Source organism: Salvelinus fontinalis, chromosome 17, assembly GCF_029448725.1.
Source record: "Salvelinus fontinalis isolate EN_2023a chromosome 17, ASM2944872v1, whole genome shotgun sequence".
In the NCBI taxonomy this organism is placed as follows: Eukaryota; Metazoa; Chordata; class Actinopteri; order Salmoniformes; family Salmonidae; genus Salvelinus; species Salvelinus fontinalis.
Genome location: NC_074681.1, coordinates 48,508,527 through 48,524,159, shown reverse-complemented (window position 1 = coordinate 48,524,159; position 15,633 = coordinate 48,508,527). Strand labels below are relative to the sequence as shown.

Genomic DNA, 15,633 nt, shown 5'->3' with positions numbered 1-15,633 from the left:
ATAGACACTGTATATTGGATTGGCAAACCTACAAACCTCAGATTTCCCACATCCTGGTTGGATTTTCTCTCATGTTTTTGCCTAACATATGAGTTCTGTTATACTCACAGACATCATTCAAACAGTTTTATAAACTTCGGAGTGTTTTCTATCCAAATCTACTAATAATATGCAAATCCTAGCTTCTGGTCCTGAGTAGCAGGCAGTTTACTCTGGGCACCTTATTCATCCAAGCTACTCAATACTGCCCCCAGCCATAAGAAGTTAATGGTAACAATGGCTGACAATTAAATAGCATGCCATATAATTCTGCGGCAGCCCGCAAGGTGTGCTGCAGTATGATGCAACTTTTAAAGGAAGAACCATTGTAGTCCTCCTCCCACTGCTACTCGGGAAACCATGCAGTTTATTAAGTCACAAATGAAATAAGGGTAAAACTTTCCAATGTTCCATTTGTAAAGGGTTTATTAAGGGTTTAATTACAATATTAATGGTTATTTAATCACTTAAAATGCATTATAAAGCATTAATAAACAGGTTATAACTAATTGGTAAAAATAGTGTGACAACCAGTCAGTGCTTGCTAAATAGAGCCACGTTTTACCTCCAACTATTAACCAATTAGAACCAGGATCAGATATAGCCCTTGGTTCTCTCCAGACCTGACTGCCCTTAACCAACACAAAAACATCATATGGCGTTCTGCCTTCGCATCGAACAGCCCCCGTGATATGCAACTTTTCAGGGAAGCTAGAAACCAATATACACAGGCAGTTAAAAAAGCCAAGGCTAGCTTTTTCAAGCAGAAATTTGCTTCCTGCAACACAAACTGCAACACAAACTCAAAAAAGTTTTGTAAAGTCCATGGAGAATAATAACACCTCCTCCCAGCTTTCAATAAGCATTTTTCTACGGCTGGCCATGCTTTCCACCTGGCTACCCCTATCCCGGTCAACAGCACTGCACCCCCAACAGCAACTCGCCCAAGCCTTCCCCATTTCTCCTTCTCCCAAATCCAGTCAGCTGATGTTCTGAAAGAGCTGCAAAATCTGGACCCCTACAAATCAGCCGGGCTAGACAATCTGGACCCTTTCTAAAATGATCTGCCGAAATTGTCGCAACTAGCCTGTTCAACCTCTCTTTCGTGTCGTCTGAGATTCCCAAAGATTGGAAAGCAGCTGCGGTCATAACCCTCTTCAAAGGGGGGGAGGGGGGGGGGGGGCACTCTTGACCCAAACTGCTACAGACCTATATCTATCCTACCCTGCCTTTCTAAGGTCTTCAAAAGCCAAGTCAACAAACAGATTACCGACCATTTCAAATCCCACCGCACCTTCTCTGCTATGCAATCTGGTTTCAGAGCTGGTCATGGGTGCACCTCAGCCACGCTCAAGGTCCTAAACGATATCCTAACCGCCATCGATAAGAAACAATACTATGTAGCCGTATTCATTGACCTGGCCAAGGCTTTCGACTCTGTCAATCACCACATCCTCATCGGCAGTAGCCTTGGTTTCTCAAATGATTGCCTCGCCTGGTTCACCAACTACTTCTCTGATAGAGTTTAGTGTGTCAAATCGGAGGGCCTATGGGGGTGCCACAGGGTTCAATTATTGGACCGACTCTCTTCTCTGTATACATCAATGATGTCGCTCTTGCTGCTGGTGAGTCTCTGATCCACCTCTACGCAGACGACACCATTCTGTATACTTCTGGCCCTTCTTTGGACACTGTGTTAACAACCCTCCAGACGAGCTTCAATGCCATACAACTCTCATTCCATGACCTCCAATTGCTCTTAAATACAAGTAAAACTAAATGCATGCTCTTCAACCGATCGCTGCCTGCACCTGCCCGCCCGTCCAACATCACTACTCTGGACGGTTCTGACTTAGGATATGTGGACAACTACAAATACCTAGGTGTCTGGTTAGACTGTAAACTCTTCTTCCAGACTCGCAGCAAACATCTCCAATCCAAAGTTAAATCTAGAATTGGCTTCCTATTTCACAACAAAGCATCCTTCACTCATGCTGCCAAACATACCCTTGTAAAACTGACCATCGTACCGATCCTCGACTTCGGCGATGTCATTTACAAAATAGCCTCCAATACCCTACTCAACAAATTGGATGCAGTCTATCACAGTGCCATCCGTTTTTTCACCAAAGCCCCATATACTACCCACCACTGCGACCTGTACGCTCTCGTTGGCTGGCCCTCGCTTCATACTCGTCGCCAAACCCACTGGCTCCAGGTCATCTACAAGACCCCGCTAGGTAAAGTCCCCCCTTATCTCAGCTCGCTGGTCACCATAGCAGCACCCACCTGTAGCACGCGCTCCAGCAGGTATATCTCTCTGGTCACCCCCAAAACCAATTCTTCCTTTGGCTGCCTCTCCTTCCAGTACTCTGCTGCCAATGACTGGAACAAACTACAAAAATCTCTGACACTGGAAACACTTATCTCCCTCACTAGCTTTAAGCACGAGCTGTCAGAGCAGCTCACAGATTACTGCACCTGTACATAGCCCATCACCAATTTAGCCCAAACAACTACCTCACCGCCTACTGTATTTATTTATTTATTTTGCTCCTTTGCACCCCACTATTTCTATCTCTACTTTGCACATTCTTCCACTGCAAATCTACCATTCCAGTGTTTTACTTGATATATTTTATTTACTTCGCCACCATTGTCTTTTTTTTGCCTTTACCTCCCTTATCTTACCTCATTTGCTCACATTGTATATAGACTTATTTTTCTACTTTATTATTGACTGTATGTTTGTTTTACTCCACCTGTAACTCAGATGTGTTGTTGTATGTGTCGAACTGCTTTGCTTTATCTTGGCCAGGTCGCAATTGTAAATGAGAACTTGTTCTCAACTTGCCTACCTGGTGAAATAAAAATAAATAATAAATAAATAAAATGGACAAGTTCTGGGTGGGCTGAAAATAGGTCTTGCAGGCCTCTCAACCATGCTGGGGTAGAGAGGTTTGATTTTGCAGAGCCTGTCAAACCTTATGGTGCCTCTCCTCTTGTCATTGTCCTCGTCAACTTTTTGGTCACTGATGTGAAGAGCCCGTGAGATAGTTAGAAACCTTGTACAGGACATGACAGTGGAGGGGAAATGCAGTTGATAGAGTTGGGATGTTTTCCAGTAATCCTTGAGGTTTTTAACTTCACCAGCCCCATGTAAATGACCAGTGAAAGGTAGCAGAAAAGGTCTGACATGGAAATGGGCCTTGTTTGTACTTGTTTGTATTAGACACCAGGGAATCAACAACTGACGGGGTGAAAAACAGTTGAAAAAATGCATGGGGCTGTACTTTGAGGTCATGTCCAGCTGAGGTCCTGGTGGCCTTTTTGGTCTGAATATTGGAGGACGTGGCTCCACATCCTCCTCCAGCACAGTGCCATTGCCCCTCTACATCTCTGGTTCCACACTTCCCTTCCTCCGCTACATTGTTAGTGTCTTCACACCTCTAGATGGCCGGGCAGGGGTAGGTGTGGAGCCAGAGACAGCAGGGGTCCGGCTGGATGAACCAGCTTCAGTGGGGGATGGGCTCCCAGTCGGAGCCGCTCTCACTGTGAAAGAAAACATTTAAAAAAATATTTGTTATGTATGAGCTTTGTATCATACATACATACATACATACATACACACACACACACACACACACACACACACACACACACACACACACACACACACACACACACACACACACACACACACACACACACCACACACAGGTTATGGGTCATACACATACATACACTATGTATAGCCAATGTGTACTTTACACATTTCATCACACATTTCATTACTGATTATATTTCTATAAATTGCAACAACAAAAAATATATATATTTTTGCCAAAAAATGTCTAATTAATTATATTTCAAACAAGGGCATTAACACTTACTAGTCCAGAATTATGTCCTCTCCTTGCAGAAACATCTCTTTGGTCTGTGAGTCAAAACTATGCACACTCAAAGATTCATCTTCTAGCAACAAATCTGTCTCACTTTCCCTATCTATTTCTTCTCAAATTTGGTGCAAATCTGTATACTTTGACTTTGACTTCGCTTTTCCTGATTTATTCGCCATGATGTTTTCTATAAAATCGTTGAAAATACTCTTCATAAAATACTGCTGTGCGTAACGCGTGTGCCTGCAACAAGTCTGATCGTCAATGGTGAATGAAGCTCGTTACGCGTGCGTTTACTAACAAGGACTGGTGTTCCAACCCATAACCATCACATACTGGCGTTTACCTCAGCTCATTAGCTATCTACCAAGCCAGATTTCCAGAAGATCATTGGGCAGAAATACCATCCATCAACGAACCTTCGCTAATATTATTGGTGCGCAATGAGGTCATTGCTCATTGTCTTCAAATCAGTTCATTTCGGTCAATACGCCCCGCAAAAAGAACCATCAAGTATGGCTGTGTTACAAACATCCAGAGGATTGCAATGAAACCAACCATGACTAGATAAACGTATGTTTAGTGTGTGTAATTACATCGAATGCTTCGTCAAAAGTTGATAGAGACGGAATTCACGACACAAGCGGTTTACAAAATGTTTCATGTTAGGCTATAAAAATGGATTTTATCAAAGAAACCGGCACTTCATTTGATCACTGGGACCCCCAGGAGGAGAAATAAGAGCAAGATATCAGAATGTAAGTCATAATTTTACCTTCAGATTTGAATGTGTCAAACCTGTCATGGCGGGAAAAAGTTTGTTGTTGTTGATCGCTCTTCTCAAACAAAAGCATGGCATTTTTTTCTGTAATAGCTATTTTAAATCGGACAATGCAGTTTGATTACCAACATTCTAATCTTTTGAAGGATGTAAGACACTTGTATTTCAAGAATGTTTAATGTTACGATGTTGTATTTTTAGTTTGTCGCTCTGAAATTTCCCCGGATGTTGTCAAATCGATCCCGTTAACGGGATCTCAGCCATAAGAAGTTTTTAAACACTAACTAGCTATTATTATTAGCTAGCAGTGGATAACTTAACTAGCTAAGCCTAAATGGTAGAAATCATGCTAATGATACTAGAACTATGTGTAGCTAGAGTTTCTATGTTAAATTTGCACAAATTCCTCTTCTCTCCCACAGATTCACATAATGTCTCATACTCCAGGATGGGAAAATGCTTAACAAGAAAGAAACAGATGAGACCCTATCTTGTATTTGAAATAGTTAATCTGTTGTACATTTCTATTCTGACTTGGAATGTTAATAAATGGAGATAAACCAGGGGTGTCTTTATCTGAATTAGGTAGGCTACTCACTATACCAATAACAGGCTACAGATTTGAGTCAATGCAATTAAAATTGTTTTCCCAATGTTTCCTTCTTCTTCTATTCAATTACATGTTGTTCTTACTATGTATTGCATGTTTGAAGACATATGCTGTCATATGTTTGCAACTCATTAAATGGACAGAAAGTTTCCACTTCTAAGTTATATTTTCAGAAGTTATAAATGTTGGTAACTCATTTGTTAATGGTCAGTGTCACTTTAAAATAAGGTATAATTTTAGCAGTTATAAATGTTCATAGGTCTTTCACTTTAAAATATAGTATACCCTTAGTTTGTGTGACAAAACTATCAGTTGAAAATGCAATGGAAACACTGAACTTGAGATTTTTATTAGGTACGTAAAAAAAGTAAGTGAAAAGGTATATTTTGTGTGCACTACGTCATCACGCACTGCTTTTTGTCTGCAAAAAGTCAATTTCGTGGAAACACTGCTGGTGGTAAAATGCACATATTTTCTTTATGCGGATTGTAGAGTGCTTGAAAATCTGTCGCCAATTGATTGGAAAATTAGCTACTGTCTCTCCCTTTTCCTCCCTTCTTTTTTCTCAATATAGGGAGGGGTTGTTTGGCATGCATAGCAAAGAGGGCCTCATTATGAGGGGAGCAAAATCAGAGGACATCACTCCAGACCCTGAAAAAAAAACTGAGTTGTATTCATTAGTGCACACCATAGTAAATTGTATCAAACCGTAATGAAAACATTTATTGGACATGTCAAGTCTATCTTCAGTTTGGTTCCTAATTAATACGACCCTGATCTGACAAGAGCATACTGCATGACCCAAAGTAGATAACCTCTAGTCTTTGGAATGCCAATAATGTTTAACAGATCTGTTGTGTATGGTGTAGTCACGACATAGTCAAGTTTTTGAACCATTTGACAGGTTTTTAGAAATGTTTGCAAATGTATGTGTGTGTATATGTATATATATATATTTTTAACATACCTTAATTACATACGTTTTCAGACCCTTTGCTATGAGTCTCAAAATTGAGCTCAAGTGCATCCTGTTTCCATTGATCATACGAGCTAAATCTACCAGACAAGCTAAATCACTTCTACGCTCGCTTCGAGGCAAGCAACACTGAGGCATGCATGAGAGCATCAGCTGTTCCGGACGACTGTGATCACGCTCTCTGTAGCTGACGTGAGTAAGACCTTTAAACAGGTCAACATACACAAGGCTGCGGGGCCAGACGGATTACCAGGACGTGTGCGCCGGGCATGTGCTGACAAACGGGCAGGTGTCTTCACTGACATTTTCAACATGTCCCTGATTAAGTCTGTAATACCAACATGTTTCAAGCAGACCACCATAGTCCCTGTGCCCAAGAACACAAATGCAACCTGCCCAAATGACTACAGACCCGTAGCACTCATGTCTGTAGCCAGGAAGTGCTTTGAAAGGTTGGTAATGGCTCACACCAACACCATTGTCCCAGAAACCCTAGACCCACTCTAATTTGCATACCGCCCAAACAGATCCACAGATGATGCAATCTCTATTGCACTCCACACTGCCCTTTCCCACCTGGACAAAAGGAACACTTACGTGAGAATGCTATTCATTGACAACAGCTCAGCGTTCAACACCATAGTACCCTCTAAGCTCATCCCTAAGCTAAGGATCCTGGGACTAAACACCTCCCTCTGCAACTGGATCCTGGACTTCCTGACGGGCCACCCCCAGGTGGTGAGGGTAGGTAGCAACACATCTACCACGCTGATCCTCAACACTGGAGCTCCCCAGGGGTGGGTGCTCAGTCCCCTCCTGTACTCCCTGTTCACCCACGACTGTATGGCAAGGCACGACTCCAACACCACCATTAAGTTTGCAGACGACACAACAGTGGTAGGCCTGATCACCGACAACGACGAGACAGCCTATAGGGAGGAAGTCAGAGACCCAAGAAGACTCGAGGCTGTAATCGCTGCCAAAGGTGCTTCATCAAAGTACTGAGTAAAGGGTCTGAATACTTATGTAAATGTAATATTTCCGTTTTTTATTTTTCATTATTAATAATGGGTAAAAAAAAAAAATCCTGTTTTTGCTTTGTTGTTATGAGGTATTGTGCGTAGATTGATGAGGGAAAGAACAATTTATTCCGTTTTAGAACAAGTCTGTAACCTAACAAATTGGAAAAAGTCAAGTGGTCTGAATAATTCCGGAGGCAATGTACTTTTTTGTTGGGTAGTGTATATTCTTCAAGAATCAATTGGTATGTATAACTAATTTATAAGTCAAGAATTGTATGTAGCAACTGCAGATGGCCCCTTTTAACACTAGAACTGCTAAAACAATCATTTTGACTGCTCCTGAATAAAAACGTTGTTACTCTGCCATTTTTAAAGTCATGTTCCCTTCCGTTGGCTTTTCCTAAATAAGTCTATTTAACACACTGTCGGTGTTAAAATCTTAAAATCACAAACAGAACTGGAGTTATAACCAATTTTAGGAGGGTATGTCATTTTTATAATGGCGTTCTCCCGTAGCTACTCCTTCCCCCGACAGTAGGGCCTTCTCCACTCCTTCCGACAGTTGAAAGTGCAGTGCCCAGCTGATGATCACCCCAATAATTGCATCAAAAATTCAACTAAACAATACCACAAATTTCACACACACAACATATTAAATAAATTATGTAAATTATGATGCAGAGAAGGGGTGAGTTGATGAGCGAGTGGAAGCGAACAATCCATAATTGTGTAATTACCAATTGTGAATGAAGAACAGGGCGGGCCATTCTATTGTCTTGATCTGTTCTAATTATAATATCAAAGTGGAATGTATCCAAAAATCAGTCTCATTAGTCTACTCTGGCCTACTTGGAGTAGGCTACACAGTGAACGCGTGCTTAATTGTACATGCTGGCTTTCAATGTCTGGGAAAAGATCCACATCGGGCAGCAGGTGAGCAACTGCCAGAGAATGTGGTGATGAGGCTTGAGGCAAGGGGAGAAATGTGACCATGGACAATTGGCCGGCACCATGAACAAAGTGAGACCGGAGCTCCCTCTGCGCAAAAATAAGGCACCTGCACAGCGGTGCTGAAAAATGACAAGACAAAGGGGACTCAATAAAGAGAGAACCGGAGACTGTTATGCACTACAACTAAACAAAGGTCTGTCAGTGTGTCAAGCAAGTGAAAGTTACAAAGATTTGTGTCAACTGTTAGGACAAGGGATAACCGCTAAATTAAATCCAACTGATGCCGTTGTGTGAAGACGCACTGGCACGAGCTCGATTGCTGTCATATCGACACTTATATTCATTATATAGGCATTATTGCGTTTGTGCAGATTTTCACTTTATCAAGGCTACTTGCCGCTTATGTTTAGGCTAGTGATGTTTTCATATTTGACAAGACGTCTTGCTGACTGTGGGTGTTGGTAGTTGGGGTATTTGTTTTATTTTGTCATAAAAATAAGCTATTACCGTCTTCCAGCACTGAAGTTCTGTTTCATAGTTGTAACAGGCATTCCACAAACAAAATTGATTGAACAGATGATTTTGTTTGTTTTTGTTGTTACGTATAGCCTACAGTAACCTAAACGAATGAAATGTTAGAATGTTGCAGTCAGAATGACTTGAGGCCAAGTGGTTCTAGTGGTAAAAAATCAATGGGTAATATATAATAGTGATTGAAACAAGATTTAAGCATTTAAGAGATGAAGAACCATCCAGATTGTGCCTAAGTAATACATAGAAAAATGTCATCTCTCCAGCCTTGTATCCGCACATCACGAGAATTAACATGGCCATTTTCCCCCTAGTGGTTGTATATTAAAATGACATGTATTGGTTCAATAGTTCAAAATATTGATGTTATAGCGCAGTTATAATGACCCGTGCCCTTTTAGCTACAAAACAATATTTTCAGTGTCAAACAAATAGAAACTCGACAGCGTGGGAACTTTATTAATGTTTTATTCTGGAGACAAGGTGGGCCTTTGGTGTGTTTGTCATGCAATGGTATGCTCCTTTGGGAGAGTTCTCTGGTCTACTCCTTAGAGAAAAACTTGTAGTAAAAGCTCATTGCAAAAATACCAATACAGTACCAATAATTGTTGGAATGCTTCCAATGAAATTGCCAGATTTACAGTATGTAGTGTAAGAGGGGTGAATCAAGCACTGTAGTAGCAATAGCAGTGTTGTGTGTATTGTTTTGTAATATGTTAATATGATGTTGTTACTACTGTGACTGTTACTACACAGATATAAGAGCACACTTAATATAAAATGTTACCTTTTGATGTTTTTGTTTTTTAATCTATGGACTTTACTACGAGGATTCACAACCACCACCATATTCCTTTGGAGAAATAATCTGACTGAGGACTTTGTCCATTATTCTTTGTCGTGTCTTCCCAGAGAGCCCAGGAAGGTGGTGCTCCACAGAGGGGCGACGGGCCTGGGCTTCAACATAGTGGGTGGAGAGGACGGAGAGGGCATCTTCATCTCCTTCATCCTGGCAGGGGGACCTGCAGATCTGTGTGGCGAGCTGAGGAAAGGAGACCGCCTCGTCTCTGTAAGGATAACCTGCCATAGACGCACAAGTGCACACTCATGCTGGCACTCGAGCACACACACACACACACCTCCATACACTGTCTCTGTAAGAAGATCTTCAAACACACTATTGCACTTACACACATGGGCACAGACATGCTACACTAACACACACAAAATGGAATGCAAATACAATCTTCAATCCATTCGCACAGATATTTCCATCATCGCCAGTCGTGTGTAAGTCACTGTACCCAGCTGGCCAAGCTCGTCGCAATGTCGTCATTACAACCAATTTCGCCTACTGGGGATAGTCAAAATGAGCTCCAGTCTTACCTGTTTGAACAGTTTTTTTAGTACCACTTGTGTCCCATTGTGTTTTTAATGCTCTGTGTTACACCCTATTCATGTTGTCTGCTGTATACAGTGCCTTCAGAAAGTATTCACAACCCTTGACTTTTTCCACATTTTGTTTGTTACAGCCTTTATATCAATTGTTTTAGTTTTTTTTAAGTGTAAAACATGTCTTAACACAATTTGGAAAATGTTCACTTTTTCATAGTTGGGTATTGTGTGTAGATGTGTGAGAAAAAAATGTATTTCATACATTTTGAATTCAGGCTGCAATAAAACAATGTGGAATAAGTCAAGGGGTATAAATACTTTCTGAAGGCACTGATATTTTTCTTTTTAAGTTTAGCTTTTTTCTCCATTTGTCTGCTTTGCTACACTTGATCAGGTCGATATTGTAAAATATAATGTGTTCTCGAATACTTGCCTGGTTGACTAAAGTCTTGTGAGAGTGAGGTTGCTTGATTAGCATGAACATGAACCTGATGACTTGTCTCCTTTCTGCTTTTCCCGCTTGCAGGTGAACGGGGTGGACCTCCGCAGCGCCACTCACGAGCAGGCGGCGGCGGCACTGAAAAACGCTGGGCAGACTGTCACCATCGTGGCCCACTACAGACCAGAGGGTGAGTCATTATGTGATGTCATCAGCGGGAGGGCATCACTGTCATGTTTTTCTTCGTATTTATACTTATGTATGCGGTTCTGAAGGTGTGAGTGTCACAGCTAGACTAGAGTCCGGGCCTCAAAGTAAGTTAACTCCTTTATTGCTCCCACTGAACACAACACTGGGGCATATTCAGGTAGTTCACACAGCGAGAGATGCAGCGTAATAAAGCAGACATGATTGTTTTACCATGTGGAGAAGCGCTCTCTGATTTCACTTGACTGACTGGGCATATTACTGCAGTGTGGCTAACTGCATCAGGAGTTGGACTACTATTGGATCAAACATCTGCTTTGATATACTAGTATGGTGCTCTTGTGTAATTGAATTACCACAGTAGATATCTGCTTATAGCAAGCTTCACAACATTCGATGAGAATTTGATGAGAGCAATTATAATCTAATGTCAGCAAGCTTGCTTTAAGCAGACATTTCCATATATGTATATCTCCTGAGCCTTATTGCAAGCTTGATTGCCATATGTAATGTTTTACCAATGGCTGCTAAAACCACGTACGGCAAGTAATCACCGTGTGTTCTGTGGAGATGCTAAATAGCCTAATGTAAGCCCATTGTTATCTGCACTTACAGTACCAGTCCAAAAGTTTGGACACATGTACTCATTCAAGGGTTTTTCTTTATTTTGACTACTATGAATTAACACATATGGAATCATGTAGTAACCAAAAAAGTGTTAAACAAATCAAAGTATATTTTATATATATTTTTGATGACAGCTTTGCACACTTGCCATTCTGTCAACCAGCTTCACCTGGAATGCTTTTCCAACAGTCTTTAAGGAGTTCCCACATATGCTGAGCATTTGTTTGCTACTTTTCCTTCACTCTGCGGTCCAACGCATCCCAAAACATCTCAATTGGGTTGAGGTCGGGTGATTGTGCAGGCCAGGTCATCTGATGCATTACTCCATCACTCCTTCTTGGTCAAATAGTCCTTACACAGCCTTGAGGTGTGTTGGGTCATTGTCCTGTTGAAAAACAAATGATAGTCCCACTAAGCACAAACCAGATGGTTTGACAAATTGCTCTTTTGCGGATTGACTGACCTTCATGTCTGATATGGACTGTCGTTTCTCTTTGCTTGTTTGAGCTGTTCTTGCATAACAAAAAGGGCTATCTTCTGTCTACCACCGCTACCTTGTCACAACACAACTGATTGGTTCAAATGCATTAATAAGGAAAGAAATTCCACAAATTAACTTTCAACAAGGCACACCTGTTAATTGAACTGCATTCCAGGGGACTACCTCATGAAGCTGGTTGAGAGAATGCCAAGAATGTGCAAGCTTTCATCAAAGCAAAGGGTGGCTACTTTGGAGAATATAAAATATGTTTTGATTTGTTTAACACTTGTTTTATTACAATATGATTCCATTTGTGTTATTTCATAGTTTTGATGTCTACACTATTATTCTACAATGTAGAAAATAGTCAAACTAAAGAAAAGCCCTTGAATGAGTAGGTGTGTCCAAACTTTTGACTGGTACTGTACATGGGTTACATCATGCGCTGTTACTCTGCAGATGTGTTTGTGATGACACTGAATGAGAACTCATTAATTAAAACTGGATCGATAGAAATGCTATTGATGCAAATATTTCAGAGGACATGGTTGGAACATGACTCAGGGTTGAGAGGGGAGAGATGGGGAATAGAAAGATAGAAGGATAGATGGGAAATCAAAAATTATATTTAAGAGGACAGGGGCTACTAAGAGGGTTTGAATTATTGAGTGGAGGTTTTCAGAGAAAGAGCTAACTCTGCAAATATTAACTCTGCTGGTTAATTTGAAAAGTCATAGTCAATCGATCAATACTATAATAATACTTTTAGCAAAAATGTACAATATGTAGAAAAACTATGAGAATAGAAAGGTTCAGAAATTTTGTGAAACATCACAGCACAGTTGAAAATATATGGCAATTAAAAATTAAAAATGGATGGTTTTAACTTCTTTGGGCTGCAAGCCCGAAGCCGGGCACAATATGACAACAGCCACTTCAAGTGCAGGGCGCGAAATTCAAAATATAATTTTTTGAAATATTTAACTTTCACACATTAACAAGTCCAATAGAGCATATGAAAGATAAACATCTTGTGAATCCAGCCAACATGTCAGATTTTTTTAATGTTTTACAGCGAAAAACACCACATATATTTATGTTAGCTCACCACCAAATACAAAAAAGGACAGACATTTTTCACAGCACAGGTAGCACGCACAAAGCCAACCTAACTAACCAAGAAAAAACTTCATCAGATGACAGTCTTATAACATGTTATACAATAAATCTATGTTTTGTTTGAAAAAATTTGCATATTTGAGGTATAAATCAGTTTTACATTGCAGCTACCATCACAGCTACCGTCACAAATAGGACCGAAGCAGCCAGAGTAATCACAGACACGAACATCAAATACCTAAATAGTCATCATAAAACATTTCTGAAAAATCGATGGTGTATAGCAAATTAAAGACAAACATCTTGTGAATCCAGCCAATATTTCCGATTTTTTAAGTGTTTTACAGTGAAAACACAATATAGCATTATATTAGCTTACTACAATAGCCTACCACACTACCGCATTCATTCATCAAGGCACGTTAGCGATAGCAATAGGCACGTTAGCGATAGCGAATAAACCAGCAAAAGATATAGAATTTTTGACTAACCTTTATAAGCTTCATCAGATGACAGTCCTATAACATCAGGTTATACATACACTTATGTTTTGTTCGAAAATGTGCATATTTAGAGCTGAAATCAGTGGTTATACATTGTGCTAACGTAGCATCTTTTTCCCAGAATGTGCGGATATTTTTATGGCACTCAACTATTCTGACCAAATAACTATACATAAACGTTACTAAAAAATACATGTTGTATAGGAAATGATAGATACACTAGTTCTTAATGCAATCGCCGTGTTAGAATTCTAAAAATAACTTCATTACGACATCCAGCTTAGGTATAGCGAGAGAGTACCCAAAATCTGGGCGCAAACGACTATTTCACATGTTCGACAGATATATGAAATAGCATCATAAAATGGGTCCTACTTTTGATGATCTTTCATCAGAATGTTGTACAAGGGGTCCTTTGTCGGGAACAATCGTTGTTTGGATTTAGAATATCCTCTTCTCCAGTCAATTAGCACGGAAAGCTAGCAAAGTGGCGCGAAGCTCTCCTTCCTGAGCTAAGGCACACAACGCAACACGCCTAACGTCCCGAAAAATGTTCAATAATCTAATAAAACTATATTGAAAAAACATACTTTACGATGATATTGTCACATGTATCAAATAAATCAAAGCCAAAGATATTAGTTGTCTATAACGACAGCTGTACAGAAGGCAAAACCATGTCCCTTCACGCGCTCTCCAGAAAACAGGGAACTGGTGACACGTCATGCAAAGAGCTTTTATTCGACCCCAGATCAAGTTATACACTCCATTTCTTCTCTCACTGCCTGTCGACATCTAGTGGAAGACGTATGAAGTGCATGTATACTGATATATATCAAGGACATTTATAGGCAGGCCCTAGAACAGAGCATCGATTTCAGATTTTCCACTTCCTGTCAGGATGTTTGCTGCAAAATGAGTTCTGTTTTACTCACAGATATAATTCAAATGGTTTTAGAAACTAGAGAGTGTTTTCTATCCAATAGTAATAATAATATGCATATTGTAAGAGCAAGAATTGAGTACGAGGCCGTTTGAAATGGGCACCTTTTATCCGGCTACTCAATACTGCCCCTGCAGCCCAAACAGGTTAAGACTTCAAAGGCATTAAGAAGGAAAGAAGAAAAAAGGATACACCTGTTAATTGAAATGCATTCTAGGTGACTACCTCATGAAGCTGGTTGAGAGAATGCCAAGATTGTGCAAAGCTTTCATCAAAGCAAAGGGTGGCTACTTTGAAGAATCTAAAATATATTTTGATTTGTTTAACACTTTTTTGTTTACTACATGATATTGATTACTACATGATTCCATTTAGTAGTTGCATAGTTTATGTTAAGAGATAGATTGGGAGGGGTAGAAGGGAGATGAAGGGTGGGGCAAAAAAACTACGAGGTAACTAAGGTAAAATATACTGTGTCTGTAAAATGTTTAGAACGTTTGTGAAACAGCACAGTTAAAAATATAAGGCAAATAGAAATCAATCTGGATGGTCTTCAGAGATAGATGGGAGGGCTTGAGGGTAGATGAAGGATGGGATTAAAAACAAACAAAAGATAACTATTGTAAAATACAGTCGTTGCCAAAGGTTTTGAGAATGACACAAATATTAATTTTCACAAAGTCTGCTGCCTCACTTTGTATAATGGCAATTTGCATACACTCCAGAATGTTATGAAGAGTGATCAGATGAATTGCAATTAATTGCAAAGTCCCTATTTGCCATGCAAATGAACTGGATCCCCCAAAAAACATGTCCATTGCGTTTCAGCCCTACCACAAAAGGACCAGCTGACATCATGTCAGTGATTCTCTCGTTAACACAGGTGTGAGTGTTGACGAGGGCAAGGCTGGAGATCACTCTGTCATGCTGATTGAGTTCAAATAACAAACTGGAAGCTTCAAAAGGAGGGTGGTGCTTCGAATCATTGTTCTTCCTCTGTCAACCATGGTTACCTGCAAGGAAACACGTGCCATCATCATTGCTTTGCACAAAAAGGGCTTCACAGGCAAGGATATTGCTGCCAGTAAGATTGCACCTAAATCAACCATT

General features: G+C 40.3%; 1 protein-coding gene across 24 annotated transcripts in view; it reads left to right on the top strand.

Annotated features, from left to right (window-relative positions):
- Positions 1 to 15,633, top strand: part of LOC129814510 (discs large homolog 1-like protein) — a 254,606-nt gene that overhangs the window by 197,761 nt on the left and 41,212 nt on the right. For all 24 annotated transcript variants that reach the window (XM_055867694.1, XM_055867691.1, XM_055867690.1 and 21 more), the window contains 2 exons: positions 9,722 to 9,878; positions 10,731 to 10,833. In XM_055867694.1, the coding sequence (XP_055723669.1) occupies positions 9,722 to 9,878; positions 10,731 to 10,833 (260 nt within the window). The remainder of the gene's footprint in view (positions 1 to 9,721; positions 9,879 to 10,730; positions 10,834 to 15,633) is intronic.